Below are 21,174 nucleotides of genomic sequence, written 5' to 3'. Positions count from 1 at the left end.
CACTATACCCCTTGCGCCAGGTAGTAACCACAGCTGTATAAATGGGCCGTCTGTGCAGTAAGGAGGACAGCTGTGTCCAGCAGGATGTCTGTTGTGTGAATGTGAATGTAATGCAATGTCCTGGCAGCTGCACACAGCCCCGGTGCACACGTCTATAGCATATCACCGTGGAGACGACGTCGCTGTAGACCGTTCCGGTAAATCCCGGGGTGGTCAGACACACTCGTCGGACAGGAGGGTAGGAAAACATAGATGGGGGCGGGGGGGGGGGGGGGGGGGGGGGGGGGGGTTCGGGGGGGGGGGGGGGGGTGGGTTTGGGAATTCTCACCCGACCTGGAAAAGCGTTCCCAGGTCCTCTGCGCCACCTCAGCGTTCCCACCGGCCTCGCTGCCCCCCCCCCCCCTCCAGAATTGACCGCGTCTTTGATCTCCCTCGCTCATAAAATAAATACGGCGCTGTTTGCTTGCCCCACTTCCCTCCTCACCCCCAGCGTATATATACGGAGAGATAGATGGACGGCTAGATAAAGAGTTGGCCGCCCTTGAATGAGAAATAAAGTTATTCCAGTCCAATCTAATCTAGTGTAAACATATAGATGTGTACACACATGTAAAATCTGTTTATTGTACTTTGTTGGATTTGTTTTTTTTGTTTTTTTTGCTTGCAGTGTATGGCTTATTTTTTGCTGTTGGAAGAATGACTCCCAAAAAAGAGGCGATTAAACTGCACTTTAGAGCGCTATTTTATCGTTTCACCTTTACATTTTTGCCATTTACTGGCACTGCCGTACAGGCACACAGGCACTGTCATTGGGAGAAACTTGCACAGTGTGCACACACAGGTTTCATTAAAGAACAGAGACAAAGGCACACTGTCGTATATAAACCTGCAGCATGATGTTAGGTGGTGTAGTATGCGCAAGAGTTTTGGCTGAATGAGAAAGCAGTGGCCAGTATTCAATCAACATTTGCCCTTAACTTTGACGTTACACTTGCGCTTCACAAACATGGTTGGGCGAATAAGTTATAGTGATTGGTGAACCCGCTGAACTGTGTGTGTGAAGAAAAAGTATTAATAGTTCTTGTTTGTAATTATTAGTCAGTGTTGGTGGAGTAACCAGGAGGCTGCAGGTTCAATTCCCAGAAAGGGCACTGCTCTGGGTGACCAGATGTCCCAGATTTTTACCGTTTTTCTGAGTTCCCACAACAACAGTGTGTTATATATTAAATGAAATCAGAACATTACACATTTCAGAACCGTATAAGGGGGCTTTTGCTTTGTTTGGTGGGTGTTATTGTCCTGTGTCTCATGCAAGAACCTTGTTTTTTTTTGTAGCTAGCTCTTCTGTAAATGCCTAATATATCAATAGTGGTAATTTTATTTTGAAAAACCATGTGACAGAAACGTAATGGAATTGTTGGTAAATGGGGGAAAAAAACATTTTTTGTTGTTCCTGTGAGTTTGATTTTTCGATTTCTTTTGGAGACACTGGTTATTATAGATCATGTATAATGTGTAGACCGTGAGCTCTTTGTAATGGCAGGCAGACAGTGGCCCGGGAGAAGAGCTCACTCATATTGGGGGAGTTGCTCTGACTCCAATGGCATTACTATTGATTTGGGCTTCAAGTGTCTGTGTGTGATCCTGCTTCAGAATCAATAGCTTCACCCTCTTCTAAATCTCAGCACAGGGGCGCAGTTTGGCCCTGCATGACAGAGAGACAGGCTTCTCTGCTGAGTCATTTACCCCATCATGAGTGGCACTGAGGGTCATTTCTCCTGTCAGTGAGCCCAAAGTTAGTGGTACTGAGTCAGTGAGCCCACTGTTTGTGGTACTGTGTCAGTGAGCCCAGTGTTAGTGGTACCGAGAGTCCTCTCTCCTTTGTCATTCAGCTCAGCGTCAGTAGTACTTCCCTTGTGTCTGTGAGCCCTGTCTGAATGATACGGAGACTCCACTCCCCTGTGTCAGTGCCCACAGCATTAGGACTGCACACGTGTCATCATAACAGCCGTAACTGACGCGAGCTGAAGCGTCATCTTTCTTGTGTCAATTGTCCAGGGGGCGGGGCCTCTGGTACCTGCTGCTGTGACATCAGGGGTCTATGACTCATTGTGTCCCTCTCTGTTTCCTTTCAGGGCACTGCAAGGATGAGCCAGGCTGGTGCAGGTAAGCCTTCCTGCCAGGTGTGTGTGTGTGTGTGTGTGTGTGCGCTTTCCCTGGGAAAGTTCCATATTGTTTGGGTCTCAGCAGATAAGGGCCATGGGCTTACTCTATAGAGCTGGGATGGGGGTGGGGTGCGTGGGTTATTTTTGGTTTTTCTTGCTTTATTTCTGTGCTGGAGGCTCCTGGGAGTTGTCTGGAATTTTCTGAGGTCCCAGTGCACCCCCACCTCGTCCCAGTGGCTTGGGAGCGGTGTGAGGCCGGGGTCAGGGTGGCGGGGGGGTGGGGGGGTGGGTGGGAGTAGATATTTTGTTGTGTTTCCTGTCGTTTCTGCTGAAGAGGATGAAAGTGGATCACTGGGAAGTCCTGACCTCAGAGTCCTACAGAATTTCAGTCCCAACTGCTGTGATGTGGTGTGTTGCTTTTGCTGTTCACTGCTTGTTCAAACACACACACACGTGCGCGCACACACACGCGCACACACACACACGGACGCTCACATCCACACGCATACGGTGGAAAATCAGTGACAAAACTCGCTATGATGAAAACTGCTTAGCTGGCTCAGTGTCGATGTAACTAAGTTCATTTTGCAATCACAAGTGGATATTGATTTTTTTTAAGCTAGCTGCTGCATTACATCATGCGGGACAGCTGGTATCAATGCCAGGGAAGGTTAGATTGCTGTACTGTAGCCAGAGAATTAATTTAGAGCAGTCATCGCACCATTTGGACTACAATACTTTAAAAAATACACGCACACAAACACATACACATAGGCAAACACACATACACGTAGACAAATGCATACAAACGCATATACACATGCACACACAGAAAAAGATAGATGTGTACACACACATGCATTGCACATACATACAGTATACACACACACACACACACACAAACAGGCAAACACGCCCCAGTTGCTTCGGACGGTAGGTCTGCGGTGGTCGGGCCCAAGAATTCTGGGAAGAGAATGTGGATGTCTGAAATGACTGGGAAGGGTACAGCACAGTCAGAGGGGCCACTCCCGCCTGGGTAACACAGAACGGCCTTTAACCCTTTAAGGCGTGATATCGCAAATATGCCATTGGAATGTTCTTAACTGAACATTCTAATCACTAATATGCGATTGGAATGTTCTCAACTGAACGTTCTAATCACAAAAATGTGATTGGAATGTTCTTAACCCGAAAATTCTAATGCTGATGTCACAATCACTACTGGTGATTGACAGCAATGCACTGTAGTTCTATAATGAAAACCTGCTTGTCAATGGGTTAAAAAATGCACTGTTTCGCTGTGTGTGTGTGCTGTGGTATCGTTGCGCTGGTGAAACAGCGGGAATGAACTGGGAAACCATGAACACTGACTCACAAGCACTGGTCACCAGCACAGTGGTTTCACATGAAGCTCTATTTCTGTTTATGGTTTTGTAACTTCCCTACAGACTAAAAACAAAAAAGCTTTTAAATAGTTTTTTTAAGGTTACCGAAAGTCAAGAACATATGCTCTTATGATTTTTGTTGGGTCACAAACGCCTCCGCTGGAGCATGCAGGAGAAGAATTGCTGTGATCTTGACCCCCTTTTTACGACGTGGCGGGAAAGCTGTGGTTTGGGGAGTGGTGGGGTGGAGAAGAAACGCTGGTGAAAGGTTGCCACAACATTGTTATCCACCACGACTTTACACAACCTTACACAAATGTGACAAATATATGATTAGAATGTTCTTAACTGAGCATTCTAATGCTGATGTCACAATCACTGCTCTGACTGAAATCAATGGAGCTCTAGGACACTGGCTTAGAATTTTGAAACAACATTCCTAGATACCCACACTTCAAAGGGTTAATGACTGTCGATGCATTAAATGAGAATTTTTGGTTTAATAACAGTACAGTCAGGACTTGGAGGGTTGGGATTGTGGGGCTTTGTATCTGGCGTGTGTATGGAGTCTGTGCTGTCACCGCTGCCGTGTGTAGAGTGTCATCGCCGGGGTGTGGAGGAGTGAGAGGTCCCGTGGAGGAATGGGCACAGGTGTGAGCCGATTACCCCCCTGGGAGGAGTCTCTGTCTCCAGTTTTTGTTTTTTTTTCCGTCTTTAATCGCCGTAATTTGCGACGGTGTCCCGGGGCGACGCGGCTGCGTTTCGGGTAGTGCGCCAGGTCGTTGTCGTGGCTCCGAAATGGTCGTCGTGACGAAATGCGGCCCCCTGGAGACCCCCCGGGGAGAAGCCGCTTTTTCGGCTCGGCTTGCTCTCGGCGGGTCACGCGGTTTCGCGGAAAGGCCGCGGCGCGCGGATCGGGGATGCCTGCAGTGGTCCCGCCCTCATTCCCGCCATGCAGGCCCGCCGACAGGCACACGCCACGGGCGTTACCCGCCCCTCTACCCTCTCCGCTCCCCTCCTCGGTTCAGAAACCCGCCCCAAATCGACCAATGTTCCGGGTTGTAAATCAGGGGGGGGTCCTCAGCCCTGGTCCTGGAGAGCTGCAGGGTCTTTTCAGGATTTCACTGCTCAACACTTCATTTATAAATGAAAGCGGTGGATTACACACTTAACTCACCTCATGTGGCTTCTCAGGGCTGAACTGGTTGCTGGTTTTGTAAGGTTACGACACAGACCAGCAGACGCTGCGGCTCTCCAGGACCCAGGTTAAGGTTAAGGACCCTCCATCATAAATCATTTCATCGGTTTACCGGTCACTTCTTTTTTTCCAAAGTAATTACCTGTTTGAAAGAGCACAGCCAGCTGTCCTGTGTCCTTCTGCCGAAAAGCAGTAATAGTTCCCTTGGTGTTTGTAGAGTAACAGTATCGCTAAAGCATCTTTTCTCCCTGCTGTGCGGTCTTTGTTTAACTGCCGTCTATGGACTGCGTTCTCAGCAGGGTGGAGGTGGTTGTAGTTCAGCATCTCTCTCTCTCTCTGTAATTTGTGTTTTTGTGTGTTTTCTCAAGAGGCAAAAACGGGCCGCGTCGCCTCCAAGTGCAATGCGCAGCTCACAGAAAGCGACACAAACTTTGTGTGGAGGTGAACGATCGCAGACACAGCACGTTTATTAATGTGCATGCGTGAAAGAACGCGCGTTTCTTAGAAAGTCCCCCCCCCCCCCCCCACCGTTCTGCCGAGCGTTAGTTCCTCAGCTGTTATTTATATCCTTGCTGAGTTAAACTCTGTGTGTCCCCCCCCCAAGCCCCCCCCCCCCCCCCGCCCATCTGGGTGCTAATAACCCAGATACATATGGCGAGGAGGCTATGTGCCATGAATGTGAGCTCGTGCCTTGTGTGCTTTTGTGAATATGCATCTGCTCAGTGTTAGCTAGTGCAATGCTTATGGCAGGGCCGCCCAACCCTGTTCCTGGAGATCTGCCATTCTGTAGGTTTTCACTCCGACCCTAACTTGGCATGCCCGATTCTACTAATTAGCAGCTCAATTAGGTTACCTGTTGAATGACGTTTGGAGTGAAAACCCGCAGGACGGTAGATCTTTAGGTAGCCCTGGCTTGTATCATGACTATGAGAGCCATAACTTGCTGTCATCAAAGTCTTTTCAGGTTTCAGGTCAGATTTACAAAATTCTATTTATTAAAGAGTCCAGTTTTACAATTTTTTTTTACTGTTTTTGCCACATTCAAACCACTGTCTTCGTCAGTAAAACAGTTAGCAGTTGGTCTCGTCAGCGCTACCTTTTCTCGCTGATGCTGAAGCCTGTAGCAAACCCGACTTCAGATGTAATGGAAAGTGTTGACCGTCCGCTCTGGTTTTTATCCCCTGACGGGGTGTGCGCATTAGCTGGGAACATGTTCCTAGCGAAGGCTGCTAAGTGGGGATATAACTCAGACGCTGCCTGTGTGCGCCGCGTGCGTCAGCTCTTTCACCCAAGCGATCTTTTTTTAAAATGTGGTGTCTGCCGCTAGCGTTGCTGAATCCGGACAAACGCGACCGTGAGTCAGTTCCTTTTCCTTTATACGGACGGCCGTTGTCCGTGGCGTTGCCTGAACGTTTGTCGATAAAGTTGTCATATCGGCCCTTTATACGGACGGCCTCTGTCCGTGACGTTGCCTGAACGTTTGTCGATAAAGTTGTCATATCGGTCGATACTCGCGGTTGGAAAAGAACACACGTGTCATGTGACTCTGTCACTATGTCAGGACTGATATCTCTACCTACTGTTGCCAATTAAAAGCCTAAAAGCTAGGTAGGCAAGGAAAAAAAAAAACAATCCTTTTTTGAGAAAAGCTTCTACTATGACATCATTTGCCTGGCAAACTGAGCAGAGCAGCATATCTGTTTTCAAAACTATTTTCTATAATGATGATGATAATAATAATATATTACACATGATGATTGTGCTATTTTATACAGAACTTTTTATATACCCAAATGTCTGGGCAGCATGAACATATGCAAATAATGTGTCAACAATAATAAAAGCTGCTAATAAAAAATAATGATGAAGATATGCATTTCTCTGTTCTTAAGAAAAAATCTGGGCATATGACTGCTCGGCTAAGAGGGTCAAAGATGCTTACCTTCTCTTCAGAAGAAGAACTTACTGCAGGCATGTGAATTGATTGGGGGTGTGTTTGCGTACGAACCCAGAATTCAAATGGGAACTATTCCCCCACCATCAGAATTCTGCATCGCACTGTGTGTGAGCACCGAGCAGTAGAGGTCTCAGATATCTAGAAGAACGAGACAGGATTTTTCATCCTTTGCATTTGTTAGGAGTAAGGCCTTGCATTTTTACCTCTCATAATGATAAATGTGTAAGCTAAGCAGATGTGTGTGAAATATGTTTTTGCAAATACATATGGGCTTTGTGTATGTGCGTGTATGTATTTGAACTGGTGAAGCTCCTGATGATGTTATGGCAGTCTTCTGTTTTTACCAATGTTCAGGGACAGGAATGTTTCATCCACATGACCTTGACCTTGGTTTGTTGGGTTGGGATTAGCAGGGATGGGACTGGAGAATGTGGTTCCTTTTAATTGCAGTTTGTTTGTTTTTTCTTGCAACAAAAAAAAGGGGTTCCATCTTGGCCTTTTTCATTCCTTTGTTCACAGGAAGTGTGGAGGAATCTGATTGGTTGAAATATTAAATCCAGTCCTCCCACCAGCTCTGGTTTGGTCTCACCAGCGCTGTAGCTTTTTTGAGGGATGGGGGGCGAGGGGGTTCAAAATTCCTAACTGAACCAGTCAACCTCACAAAAATGCTGACGGGACACGATGGGCCGGTATCAGGGGGATGGGGTGGGGTGGGGTGTTTGGGTCAATGATTGCTTTTCCATTTTTCCAGTAATACTTTCCCCTGTGCATTTGTATTTTGGGGGGTGGGTCTTGGCTGTATCTCTGGGTCTCACAATTCCAGAATCAACCATTGGGGTAATTCCATTTTCATCAGAATGCTCTTTTCAGTGACACACTGTATATAAGGAAGAGGACAGTGATAATCCATAAATCATCTCATGAATCGTCTTTAAAAAGTTATGATTAAAAATTCCACTTATGATACATTATTCTCACCTCCTCTTCCCTACAGCACGCCTCAGCGTTCATAATTCATAACTCATTGCCATGTGCGGTTAACGCGAGCGAAGGTGTTAAGCTCCTGCTTTAGCGTGTCCATCATTAATGACCTCAGATCGCAGGTGAGTGGTTTTTTAATAGCGTGGCGACGGTTTGTGCGCTAGCAGCGGGCTGCGCTAAGTCTGTGTGTAATATTGAGTAATACAGCTCGTGCGCCGCTCGGCTGGAAAGCTGCGGTTCAGCAGTTGTGGTGGTTGATGCATGTGAGGGTACTGTGGGCCAGCTACTTCAGTTATTAATGGACGTGCGCCATGCCAAATGCTTACTCCTCCTTCAGTCAATCTCTCTGTCTTTCTCTCTCTCTCTCTCTCTCTATCTTACACTCTCTCACTCACTCTCTCAGTCTCTCTCACTCACTCTGTCTGTCTCTCTGTCACTCTCTCTCTCTCTCTCTCTCTGTCACTTTCTCTCTCTCTCTGTCTCTCACAGAACCTATACACAGAATTCCTTTACACAGAGTCCACCGCGTGCGTGCATGTGTGTGTGCGTGTGTGTAGGGGGGGAGTTTGGCTGTGTGTGTGAGTGCACGTGCGTGTGTATCTGTAATCTTATGCGCTTTTATCACTCAGAGAAATCAATGTTGAATCCCCAAAGCCAACCAGGGAAACCCCCCCCCCCCCCCCCACCCCCCCCCCCCCCCCCACCACCACCACCACCACCACCACCACCACCCCCACTACTACCAGGAGAAAATTAATTCCGCAGAAGCCAGTGATGGGATTGAGTACGTTTCCGGGGGAATTAATATGCAATAATGTCGTATTTTCGTAGATGCTTAAAGGCTTATCGCTGGCCCCATTGATCCCGGTTTCATTTCATCTGAACCCCTCTGCCTAATCCGCGAGGGGGGGCGGCCGCCTCCTATCGCGCCCGCGCGGGGCCGCGCTTCTCCCGAAATATAATAACAGAAAAGATTCCACCGCGGTGTATTTACAAAAATAACCTGTTACAGTATCAGCAGTATTCCAATATAGTTTGTTTCCACACATTAATGTTACCAATATGTTGTGAATGTAAAAATTTTTTTATTGCAGTATATTCCATTTGTGGTGTGCTCCAAAGTGTGTGTGTGTATGTGTGTGTTTGTATGTATGTGGTGCATGCTTATACATGCGTGTATCATGTATGTCCTGAATGTTCACTCACCAGAATTACAATGAAAGACATTCATTTGTAATAATTTATTTTTCAATCATAAACGCGGCGGCTTTTCCATACCGTGCAGCCCGCTGGATATGCAGGATTCTTTCAGCGCGACACGTAGCTTTACGTAATCCGACAGAGCTCCCGTCTCCCACGGTGACCTTCCGCCAAATCCCGCCGCGGCGGGGCGTCCCGAACGCCCACGGGCGGGCGGATTTCCATAAAACGGGAACGCGGGCGGGCCGACGTCATCGGGGGGACGGGGGGGGGGGGCGGGATGCACAGAGTCATGTGATTTGAGCGCAGCGGGGATTTGGCTTTCTGTAAGTCATGGAATCGGCGAGCCGGGTCATGTTAATCTGCGGGGTGGCAGAGCCGTGTTTGAAACACGCGTGTGCGTGCGTCCGTGCGTGCGTGCGTTTCACATGCAGTACATGTCCCTGGCCTGTAATTTTATTCCTCTGTCTCCCCTCCAGCCTGCAGTTCCCCCCTGTTGTGATTACAGACACATACTGTATGTTTGGGAGGTGTGCTGCGTGCTGTAAAAAAAAAAAAATATATGAAGTGCGTATTGCTGTTGTTATTGCTGTGGTCTCTGAGAGAAGCCTGCGATTGGCTGGTTCGGCTGTGCCGTGTTGTGCCCTGGTGAGTCGTGAGGAGACGGAATGGCGTTTGCGCTGCGTTATTAACAAAGGAAATGGAGGTAGAGGCGGAGTGAGGGATTGTGGGAGCCCCTGCCCGGGGTGAGCTGGGGGGCAATGACAGGAGATGGGTGGAGTGTGTGTGCGTGTGTGTGTGTGTGTGTGCGTGTGTGTGTGCGTGTGCGTGTGCGTGTGCGTGTGTGTGTGTGTGTGTGTGTGCGCATGCGTACGTGCACGTTACAAACCAGTCATACATTTTTCTATGCAGGGCAGAATGTTCATATCCCTGCAGCAGTTTTGGCATTGCTCAGGGGGTGAGGAGCCGGGGGTCAGAGGTCATGATTTAGACGCCAGCACGGACTTCATGAGTGACAGGTCCTTCCCCTCCTGTGGTGGCTAGGGATCCAGACGGTCTCTCGGCAACCGGCCTCGAGATGCCCCCTGTCCGCGCCGGGTGAGAGCTGCGCGCTCCGAGGCCAGCTGGCCGAGACAAACACGCTTCTCTCCTCCGTCTCTGTGGGGAGACGGCGGAGTTTTCACTGCCCAATATGGCCGCAGATACTGCCGTCCACAACTGACCGGCACCATAGATACTACAGACGCACCAGATACCCATCACCAAGTGCTTAACCATCAGAGATTCTGTCTCCTTTCTGCCGAAGCTGAAACATTCTAATTAGATGTGTCTCATGAATATTCATGTATGGTTGTAACGGAATACAATGATGTGCCAAGACATTCGGCAGGCTACTGTAACATAGCGCTGGAAACTTAGCGTTAGCATTCCAGCATCATTAGATAATCTGTGTTAGCATTCTGGTGATGTTATATAGTCTGTGCTAGCATTCCGCTAACTATTTAGTCAGTGTTAGCACTCCACTAACATTATATACTCTATGTTAGCATTCTGCTAATGTTATATAGTCTATGTTAGCATTCTGCTAATGGTCTGTGTTAGCATTCCGCTACCGATATATATTCTGCATTAGCACTCAGCTCAGGTGTGGCTCTGTGTTTGTGCTGCTATTTACAGCAGCTCCCTGCTGTGTCCTTCAGGAGCAGGCTTCCTGAAAGTGAGCGCTCTGCGTTTGGCTGTGTCTCTAAGCCGCCGAGTCTCAGTGCGGTACACAGCACCTCATTTCAGCCTCTTTTTATTAAATTTAACGTCGACTAAAACGGCCGGCCGGCCGGACGAGAGAGCGAGCGATCGATCGATGCGCGGTGAAACGGAAAACCACTTTTGTTTTTTTTTTAATAAACGGAGAGAGAGAGAGAGCGAGCGAGCGATAGAGAGCTCTCCCGCTCTCCTATCTTTGGCACGGTGACAGCTGGTGTGTTTGTTTTTTTGTTTTCTCCTGTGATATATCGTGGTTTTTTCAGACACTTTTCCGGAGGGTGTGGTTTTAATGGGGCTGCAGATTGACGTTGATGACAGGCAGTGCATTAATGCGAGCGACTGCATTTTGCGCCATTTAGGGCTTGGCTTCAACGCCACTTTTCTTACTACTAGGTTACCTTAACCTAAAATGTTCCAGTTACCTTTTTTGTCTCTGGTTGTTGATGCCACTGCAGTTGAAACATTGGTTGCCAGAAGTATTAAGATGTAAGATTCAGTGTGAAAACTGAATGCCTTGTACAGAAAAATGTGTACATCTATGTGGTCATATAATTCTCATGTGTTTTCATTTAATTTTTTGGACATCCATTCATCCATTTTAGCTTCATTCATTCTTAACAACATTAATTCACGGTTTTGGGATGTATTTATACTGAGCTTTAAGTGCCATAGAGAACCAGACAGGACCATGGAGGAAAACCCTCCGTAAAGTGGCCTCTGGAAGCTCTGTATGAAAATGGTGAACACTTTCCATTTATTGTGTTGTCTTTAGGAAGGGATGACTTATAAAACAGCCTGAAACCGAGTTTCAGATTGAAAGACGTCACTTTCCCCTTTTGGCATAAGTGCATATCCGAGCGTTCCTCATGTCTCTAAATAGCCTTGTTTTTTGTTGTTGATACCAAGCATTCACTGTAATGGCCTGCTTTTAGTAAGATTAAATAGTGTGTGTGTGTGTGTGTGTGTGTGCGTGCGCGCACATGCACGGGTGACCAATCAGCTTGCCAGACACTTTCCGTTGGACTAGTTTTCAGATACTTTAGCCTGTTTTTAGGAGAGTGACCTGGTTGTTGGCGCCTTTGAAGATGCTCTGTATATTCACTCTGTCTTAGAGCTGGCGTGCCACCAGTCCTTCCCAGAATCCTCAGCGGCGGGTTTCGCTGTCCTCTGTAGACCAGGTCTATTATAGATATGAATGATCTTGAGGTTGGTGTGTGCGTCTGTCTGTGTGTGTGCATGCGTGTGTGTGCGTGTCTGTATGTGTGTGCGTATGTGGTGTAATTCAATCCAACCACAAATTGATTGACCTTGATTGATTTTTACCACAAAAGGAATAAGAAAGTGAACAAACAAACAGGTCTGTACGGTGAGATTCAGTCCTGATCCGATAAGATTCTGTTTGTCCAATACATGATCCTCCGCTCCCCCCCTTGCCCCCCCCCCCCTTTCCACACACACAGAAATGGGGTTTTAATGCAGTCTGCAAGGACGCTCTTTCGTCTATTTTTAACTGCACGACCTTGAAGTCCAAACCGTCATCGACGCGCGTCGTCTCCAAGGCCGGCTCCTCTGGGCCGAGCCTGGACCGGCTTCGGGGGTGGGGGGGGTGGGGGGGTGGGGGGGTGGGGGGCGGGGGACTCGGCCAATCTGTCACGCTACTGAAATACGAGCCCGGACACCCCCCCCCCCCCCCCCCCCCCCCCGGAGGCAAGAGAAGAAAGAAAAGAGAAACCGTATTGACTTCAAATCGACCCGTCACTCCCCCCACCCCCCCCCCCCATTCTTAATATACTGCGGCCGTTTTCACAGGGAGGAGATTCCGTCCGCTAACTGCCCCTCGTCTCACGCCAGCCTGGCTGCGTCGGATGCTTCGTATGTTTCCCATGCCTGCGTGGGGGGGGGGTTGTGTTCCCCATGCCAGCCTGGTGGGGGGGGGGGGGGGGGGCAGTACCTCCGTGTACCGCGCAGCTGAGAGGGTGTCGGGTTGTCTCAGTCTAATTTTGGCCAGACATTGTCATTCCTTGAAAGAAATGACTTTTTTTTTCGTAGCTGCCGACGTGCATTTGGAGAGGTGCTCACCCCTGTACTGCTGTTTTCTGTCAGATACACATACATCAGCTATTAAACATATACACAAAGGACACACACACACACACGTGCAAACACACACATAAACACACACACACAGATGCACACATACACACGCAAGCATGTACTCAAACACACGTGCGCTGAAGTACACACACGAGCGCACACATGCAAACAGATGTACTCATATACACAACGCGTAAACACGCTGAAACACAAACACACACACACACACAACATAATACAACACAGACAGTCATTCAGACGCACACACACAAAAATAATCACACAAGTGCTTGAGTTCTGACGACTGGCGGCATTCATCTTACGTACAACGTTCAAGTTCGCGAGCGAAGATGAGGTCGCGGCAAGTTCACAGAGGGGGGAAAAAGTCAGAAAAAAGGGGGCCTGATTTCTGCCATTATTTTTTCGCCCTGAGAGATAAGTAGGCTCACGTTGCCAAGAGCAACAGCGCCCTGACTCCAAGGGAAGCGTTCCAGCGTTTAATGTTGTTTCCTCTGGTTCCATTTCGCTATTGTTTAGCTTCGTGTTCCTCCTCGGGCCAAACTGTAGTCTAGTCATAATAATCCACATCTCAACAATAATAATCTGGGATATTATTAAATGCTTTACAAAGCAATTAAAATAATAGACGCTTGAACGATAACAGCATGGTATTATTGTTATTGTTAGTTGTTTTACTTACTGTACCAGATGCTTGTGCCTACGTCGGCATTTTTAAAAAATGTCCCTAACTTGATATTTAACCCATTTGAAGAGTTTAAATTGCTGGTACAATGTGATTTTGGGCCTGGCATCAAGACTGCTCACTTCTAATTCAGGCAGGGTGTAGTTTTTCCCAGGTCCACAAATGACGAGAATGTTCCTAGACTGCACAAATTATGGTTTGCAAAACCCTCTGCAATAATAAATAAATAAATAAAAATCCAAACTGTGACACAGAACTCTATTTTAAAGGCGGAGGAGGGTTTGAGCATTTTAATAGCTTCTGTAGTTTGAAGGTGAAAGCCAGGCACTTGTTATTCACTTATGTGGTTGACTGAACTTTTGGATAGCTTTCAACAGCGGGGACCGCATTATGGTTGGCATGGTTTTCCTTTTATTTATTTGTGTGGTCGAGAATAAACCTGACTCTCGAAAGGGAGCCCTGAACGTCCGCGGTGCGCGGGAGGAACTGGCTGAACTTCAGAAACCTGGAAACTTGAAAACCTTCGCCGCGTTCGGTCGAGTAACGAACCCTGCTTCTCACAGCCTCTTCTCTCTCTGTGTGCGGCCCATCCACTGTGTCAGCAGTGAAACATCATCTTCTCCTTCCTGTTATGGCCGTGACTGAAGCGATGTGATTGGTCGAAGGTGCATAATCCCTGCGTTTTGATTGGCCCCCTCCTCTGTGTTTTGTCTTGTGGGTTGATGACACACCACTGGACCCTTAAAACAATGTTAACGTCCTCAGAGCCTCCCTCTGCCGATGGCATCCATATATTTATGAAACCGCCAATGGGGGGGGGGGGGGGGGGGGATCATGAGTCATCCTCTCTCCCACATCCCGACGCAAAACAGGGCGGGGCGTTTATCAGAAATATAACCACGGTAACCGGGAACGGATAGACAAACACTGTGCACTTCGCTGTGCGTGTCGCACGGGACAGGCGAGAATCTGCCAGCTGGATTCTGTCAGCCCTGGAGGGATTTTTTTTTTTGGGCAGTGTTGATGTTCACCTCCCTGACTCTGCCCTGCTGGGAAGGAGAGGAGACTCCCGTACGGGTGGGTATGGGCGGGGCGGGGGGGGGGGGGCGGGGGGTGATGGTCTCGGGGCGATCGGGGAGCGAGGTCGTGCGGAGAAGCGGGTGCATTCCTCTGGCCCTCAGAAGCGCTGTCTACCCCCAGCGTCTGGCCTGAGCCCAGGCGTCCCGCTCTCCAATTCCCAAACGAGGGGCGGACATTTTTAACCTTGACCTCTGACCTCCGACCTCTTGACATGTAAACACAGGAGTGACTGTCCCTGGGAGACATCCACCCCCCTCCCAATGATACGCTGTGGCTTGCAGCGCATTACACTAACGACCAAAACTCTTTCCCGTCTTCCTCCTCCTCCTCCTCCTCCGCTTCCCTTCCACACTCCTCCTCACCCTCCTCTTCCTTCTGGAAGATGATTGGCCTCTGCGGGTCTGAATGAGACCGAGTCCGATTTCTTTTCATCCGCTGCGTACCGCCAGGCGGCCCGACCGCTAAACCCCCCCCCACGCCACGGCGGCTCTCTCGCCCTGTACCTGGTGTCGCTCGGGCCCGCATCACTTCCGGTTTGGGAGGCGGAGTCGCTGGGTTCTTTGGGGGTGACGCTCAGCCGAAGTGACTCGCAGCACAAAGCTGCATCTGAGCTCTCTTTAATTTCGAGATGCGGGCGACGTGTCACATGGTTATTTCTTCACCTGCACCTTAGTGTTGTAAATGTTGGCGCTGTTGCAATGGGACTCATTTTTTTTAAATTTGTACATTTCTGTTAGCCCTTTTTGATTTGAGGAGCGTGGAAATTACTTTTACCTATTTTCACAGAAATGTCATCCTGCCCATGAATTAGTCTTCTGTCTTGCGTTCAGTGCACTGCCGTTAGAAATATCGCAGAAGACTGTAAAAATCATGAGACTCCTCTAACCTTCTCACAGTGCCTGGTTCGTCCATAACCTTACCTCCCAGGAAGAGTGATTCAGCCGCTTGCTTGAAAGCTACGTGCTATTCGGTTCAGTATGTAAAAGATGTGCGTTAGCCATGAGTCATGCTAGCATTGCTGTGCCGTGAGTTTTATTGCCAGAGTGAGCCTGCCCTGGGGTTAGTGTTTTTCTGAGGTGTGCACTTGTGCGTGCGTGTGTGTGTGTGTGTGTGTGCGTGCGTGTGTGTGCGTGTGTGTGTGTGTGTGTGCGTGTGTGTGTGTGTGTGTGCGAGCAAACTCCACCGTTATCACTCTTAACCCCCGACGCTGAGCTGAAAGCACCCCGTTAACTTTGCTGTTTTTCCCAGGACACCTCAACAACAATCCCCCCACCACCACCACCGCCACCCCCGTCCTCCCTACCCCGAGAGCAAAGTACTTAGCCTGAATTGCTTCGGTAAATATTCAGCTATATACATGAATTGTATATTGGAAAAAAAGCTAAGCTGCTTAAATTGAACACTATAACTGTGAATGTGTAAATGACAGTGTTGACACAATTTTCCTATTGGTCAGCTCATTTGTCACTCTTCTGTCATGTTTATATGCATTTCCATGTAAGTCCCGCCTCCTCGCCAGCTCAAATTGTACATATCCTCCACAACATCAGTAAAAGTGTTGAGAAAACTGACCGACAGATGAGCACTGTTCATATTTTTTGCTACTGACCCCTTTCGAGAAAACTGACCAATAGAAGAGCTCTGCTCATATGGTATGCGCACCGTTTTCAGGACAGCTGACCAATAGAACAGCTGTGTTCATACGGCTACTACTTTCTCTCGGACAGGAGGGACACAACGAGGGCCATTCTATTTTAGGGCTTTGTGCCGAATTCTGCGGTTAACTATTTAATTAACCCAATCGCTTCTGGGTCTGACATTTATGTTAATTATCAGCTGCAGCCGCAGACTGCGCATACATACATCCTCGGTGAAAACATTGTCCTGTCGTCCGACGTTAGACTGAAACCAGCAGGGGTTTCTACAGGTGTTCAGGAGACTAAGCCAGGCTACCCAAAACCCTGAACTGAACCCCTGCGATAGATAAAGCATATACTGCACTATAAGATGAAAACTAGATGAATACAAGAATATAGAGATGATGTGTGTTTAAAGAACAGGGGAAAGGTCCATCTGAGCAGGATGACCATTATTGTAATCGGAATCCTTCTTGGGTTCCGTGTGTGGTAGTGTTTGGGGGGGTCATGTCCACTGAGTGTAATGAAATCTTAGAGGCGGGCTGAAAATGTTATCGATTTTTCCCCGTATGAAATTGTGCATATGGGTTGTTAATGGTTCAGTGTATCTCCAGAAATCTTCATTTGTGCTTGCATCTTAAATGGACATTAAGGAGGCACTGGACGTGTTTACTGTACGAATGGAATGTTACTTCACTAAAATGGGAATTCTTTCCTAGAGTGTTGATGATGATTACTTGTGAGTAATTGTGAATGTACAACGCTCTGAATGGCTAAGGCTAGTTGTGTTTCAGATAGTGGCAACAGTTTGTGAGGTTAGTGGGGAGAACTGTTGCAATGTATTTGTCTATTGTAGATAAATAGGTGAAATCAACGATTTTGTCAAACTCATCCATAATTCTGTTGAGAAATGCCTTTGGTGGATGTTTGAAAAAAAATCCTTATGTTGCCCATGACGACATATTTATGGAGGTATTTTGTAACCAAAGAGCTCATGTAAACATGACCGAGAGAGTAAATGCAACCATATGATTAAAGAACCATAAAAATAGAAATAAATATATGTGAAATTTCATGCTTGTCACCGCCGAAGTGGGAGCGAGAGAGAGAGAGAGCGAGAGAGAGCGAGAGAGAGAGAGAGAGAGAGAGGGCTATGCGCGCTGGGATAGACTGAAGTGGAAACTTCAAACAACTACACATCTGGTCCAAGCAGAGCGGCGCAGCGGGGTTGAGCTGAACAGATACGGAGCATACTGGATTTGTGGGGAAACGCGCCGCGTGCAGCACTGCAAACACGAGACACAAGGACGGCTTTGCAGTGGAATGTATTCGTTTTTTCGGGCGAAATAAGTCGCCTTTCTCGCTCGCTGCAAAGTGACGCAGCGCCGCGATCCAGGTGCAGTGACGGTTTATGCGGCAACGCCGAAGATCCTAAAATTCGGGCGGATAGCGGCGGTGACTGGGGCGGAAAGCGGGGCTGCGCTATTATGTGTCGCGGTTTACAATGACAACGAAGCGAAAGTCGGCGAAACTCCAGCTCCGGCGCTCTATCAGCGAGCAGCTGCGGGACTCCACATCCAAAGCTTGGGATTTACTGTGGAGGAACGTCCGGGAGCGACGTCTTGCAGGTCGGTGGCACTCCACGTACAGTCAAGTCTTATTGCTAGAATAAACTTCTGAAATACAGATTACTGCCGGAAATTTATTTTTTAAAATCATTCTCTCATTTCTTCGCCGCGCATGTGTCCTTGATTTCGGTAGGTCAGATCAGCGCTCGCACTCAATGCAGATCGCCAGGTTGTACGTGCTTCGGGCTTTCAATATGACATCACACAAACGATTGACGCGCGTAGTAGGCTATCCAATGGGGATTTTTTAAATGTTCCAAACTACACGATCAAGGGTGACTGTAATCCCCTTTAATCCGTTATATGATATGAGGATATGATAAAAATGCTGCAGTGTGTCAGTTGGTATCTGGAGACTAAAAACTGTCGAGGCGCAAACTTCATTCAGTCATTTCGTCCGCTGTGTATCGAGTAATGTTCCTACTTGTCATGAGCCAGAATTAATCCAACAAATAATCATTTTGGCGCACATTTTTTGACATTGGACATGGTTTAATATTAAGTAGATTTTTTCCTTAGCAACCAAAGTAACTCATGTTTAATGACACATCTCGTACATAGAATTTAAGTGACGTTTCTGACACTCATTAGACCGAAATCAGCTGTTCCAATCAGAACGACACTTTGACAGGTAATGCGACCATCCAGTGGTCATGTCGCGATGTTGCGACACTCGTGGTTTACTGTAGCCTACTGTACAGAACTTTGCTTTGCTGACGTGACTTGCGTATTACCGGTCACTGAGACCAGTCTGTTTTGTGTTAACACCCAGCAATCACAGGTCCCCACAGAGTACCTCAGATTATGGCTTTTATGGCGTACAGTGCGTGGTATTCATTTCAGTGCGCTGTGTTGTCGCTTGTTGTAAATTAGCTTGGATAGTAGGCTAGTGTTTGCGTATACAGTGCGCCGCTCACGGCCCGGCTGATTGGCCGTGCCGTATTTGATTTCAACATTTGATTTCACCCCCCCAGAATGGTTTGCTGTTCCAGTTTCAGTCAACGTTTAGTTTTTTTTTCGGTCATTCCCTTGCGGTCGTACGGCAGTGGTATGAGCGCTAATGGCTTTCAACTGAAAACTTCGATGCAATTGGACAGAACCACTTTAACTTCAGTATTTTAATTCTCAAACGAGTATTGTTCACATTGTGAGGTCAGGCCAGGATCAGCAGCGTTAGTTTCAGGTCTTTTCATTCCTGCTGGAACATCTTTGGCTATAAATTGTACCATGTCGATGACACATTACCGAACTCCACCAGAGATTAAGGGGGTGTGGCGGGTCTAACCGCGAGGACGCGGATCAGAATGTCTGAAACGCTCAACGCTGCAGTATTTTCAGTATAATATCAGCTCTGATGGAGTACGTATTGTAGCCATATTTGCTGAAATAAAAGTACGGTGGCGGTACATATTTGTTCTTTAAAGAAAAAATAGCCAAATGTGCTCTGAAAGGTACACTAATGTTCTATTTTGGCCCTAATAAGCACCTTTTTTAAGCAAAAAAGTTCAAATTAATTACGTCTGGTTGGCTAGGGGTACAATTTTATGTAGAGTATTTTACTGCAGTGACTAGTGTTTGTGTACTTTTAGGCACTTTTTGTATCTTTTTCCTTACCTTATTTCTGAGAGTGCCGTGGAGCTGATTTAACACTGTGAGAATTGATCTAACACTACACCCTCTGTGACTCTATAGAGGAATCCTCATCTAGTTCAGGGGTTCTTTATCCGTCAAATAGTTCAATCTGGGAGCTTTCACTCTTTCCAGACCTAGCATAGAGGGTTCCATAAGGAACTAAATAGGGTTCCCTTATGGAGATGAACCAAAAAACAATTTTCTGATGAGAGTGCAGGAATTTTGCTGAGCAATGTTTTAATTCATCTCACAAATGCAAATGGAAAAACATCAATTGTTTATTTTGGCCCTGTCCAAATTAATTTATTTAATGTCGTAAATCTGTTTAATACAAGTGCCAATAGGCACTCTGCTAGTGGGCAGCCTTACCAGCCTGGGTGGATTAGCTGGGATATGCCAGGAGTCCTCCTAAAACCGCAGAGAGGGCTGAGTAAGAGGGAACCCCCACTGTGGCCGGAGTCTGGGGGGATTAGCCGAAAATTGCCCCGGTGCGTTTCCCGGATTAGGCCATCGAATCGTCGCCCCCCTCCCCTCGTTCACTCTGACGACGTCTGAGAGCAGGAAGCTTTGGCGGGCCCCGCACTTCAGCGCGAACGCGTGGCTTCCTGTGCGAACGCGTTTGCGGTCACGATTTCCAGCAGGAAGGGGACGTACGGGCACTCGAAAATGGCAGCAGCCATATTGTTTGTGTAGCATGAAATGTTACACTGTCCTTATTGTCACGCATACGTACTAGTCTTTTTCCATAAAAGTGTGCGACTTATGTGCTTCCTGTGACATAACTCATTCTGTCACCATAGATAAGCCCCACGCTAGAGGAGCTGGCCGGAGGTCACCCGCCTATCTTCACGGTGAATAAAACCACCAGATAAGCAGGAAAAGGAATCGCGGTTTTAGCCTGGAATCCTGGGATATCAGTTTGCGGTCGCGCAATAGCACTGCCGTGCAGATGTTTCCTGGGAAACGTTCCTGAAAGGACAGGGCATCGCACACTGCGAGCCTCATCACAGACCTGTGTTAGCTTATTTTTCCCATGTTAAGTGAGCCAGTCGAACATCTCCTCCCAGCTCTCTTATAGTGAAAGCACTAGTGACCATTCCAGGCTGCGTTTCTGCTGTATGCTCAGTGAGAGCGGTCCATTAACTAATTAACTGCAGAACTCGGGCTAAATGCCCTCTCGCTTGCAGTACACCGTGTTTGGCCACTAGGTGTCAGTAAATTCCACAAACACACGGCCCTCTGCTACCTCATTAAGGGGAGATGATCAGAGCTGGAGCGGCTTGTTACCGCGGCGAGGGCGCGTGCCACGTTATTATTAGCGGCGTTAGCATGCTAATCCCGTGTGCAGCTCAAGACGTTCACCCCCGCGGTGTTTTTAGCGGGAAGGAGAAGTGGGCTTGGGGGCGGGGGGGGGGGCTGGGGGAAATCCCCCCTGAGTCCGATGCTAATTTACTTCATGCCGTTAGACAGCAGATGATCTTATACGGTCTTGCAGCTGGTCCAGGCATTTTTTTGGGAAGGGGCCAGGCCCCAGCTGAGCCTGTTTGCCTGCGTAGGGCCCCCGCATGCTTTTAAAGCAGTGCCTGCCCCCCCCCCCCCCCAGTCGAACCCCCTCACCCCTACACTGCTTTGCATCTGTGTGTTTGGCTGGAGCGCAGGGCTCCGCTGGGCCCCTGTCCCGTGCTGGGTTCTGTTCTTACTCTGCCGGGTCAGTTAAACACGCTCATTCTCCAGGTGAGCCACTGCTTGCCTG

At 48.0% G+C, this 21,174-nt stretch overlaps 1 protein-coding gene across 1 annotated transcript in view; it reads left to right on the top strand.

Annotated features, from left to right (window-relative positions):
• stard13a (StAR-related lipid transfer (START) domain containing 13a) overlaps positions 1-21,174 on the top strand; it is an 82,445-nt gene that overhangs the window by 21,857 nt on the left and 39,414 nt on the right. Inside the window, 1 exon segment of the mRNA XM_035435033.1 lies at positions 2,136-2,166. Within this exon segment, the coding sequence (XP_035290924.1) occupies positions 2,136-2,166 (31 nt within the window).

Source organism: Anguilla anguilla, chromosome 9 (assembly GCF_013347855.1).
Source record: "Anguilla anguilla isolate fAngAng1 chromosome 9, fAngAng1.pri, whole genome shotgun sequence".
Lineage (NCBI taxonomy): Eukaryota > Metazoa > Chordata > Actinopteri > Anguilliformes > Anguillidae > Anguilla > Anguilla anguilla.
This window is presented reverse-complemented; position numbering and strand designations above follow the sequence as displayed.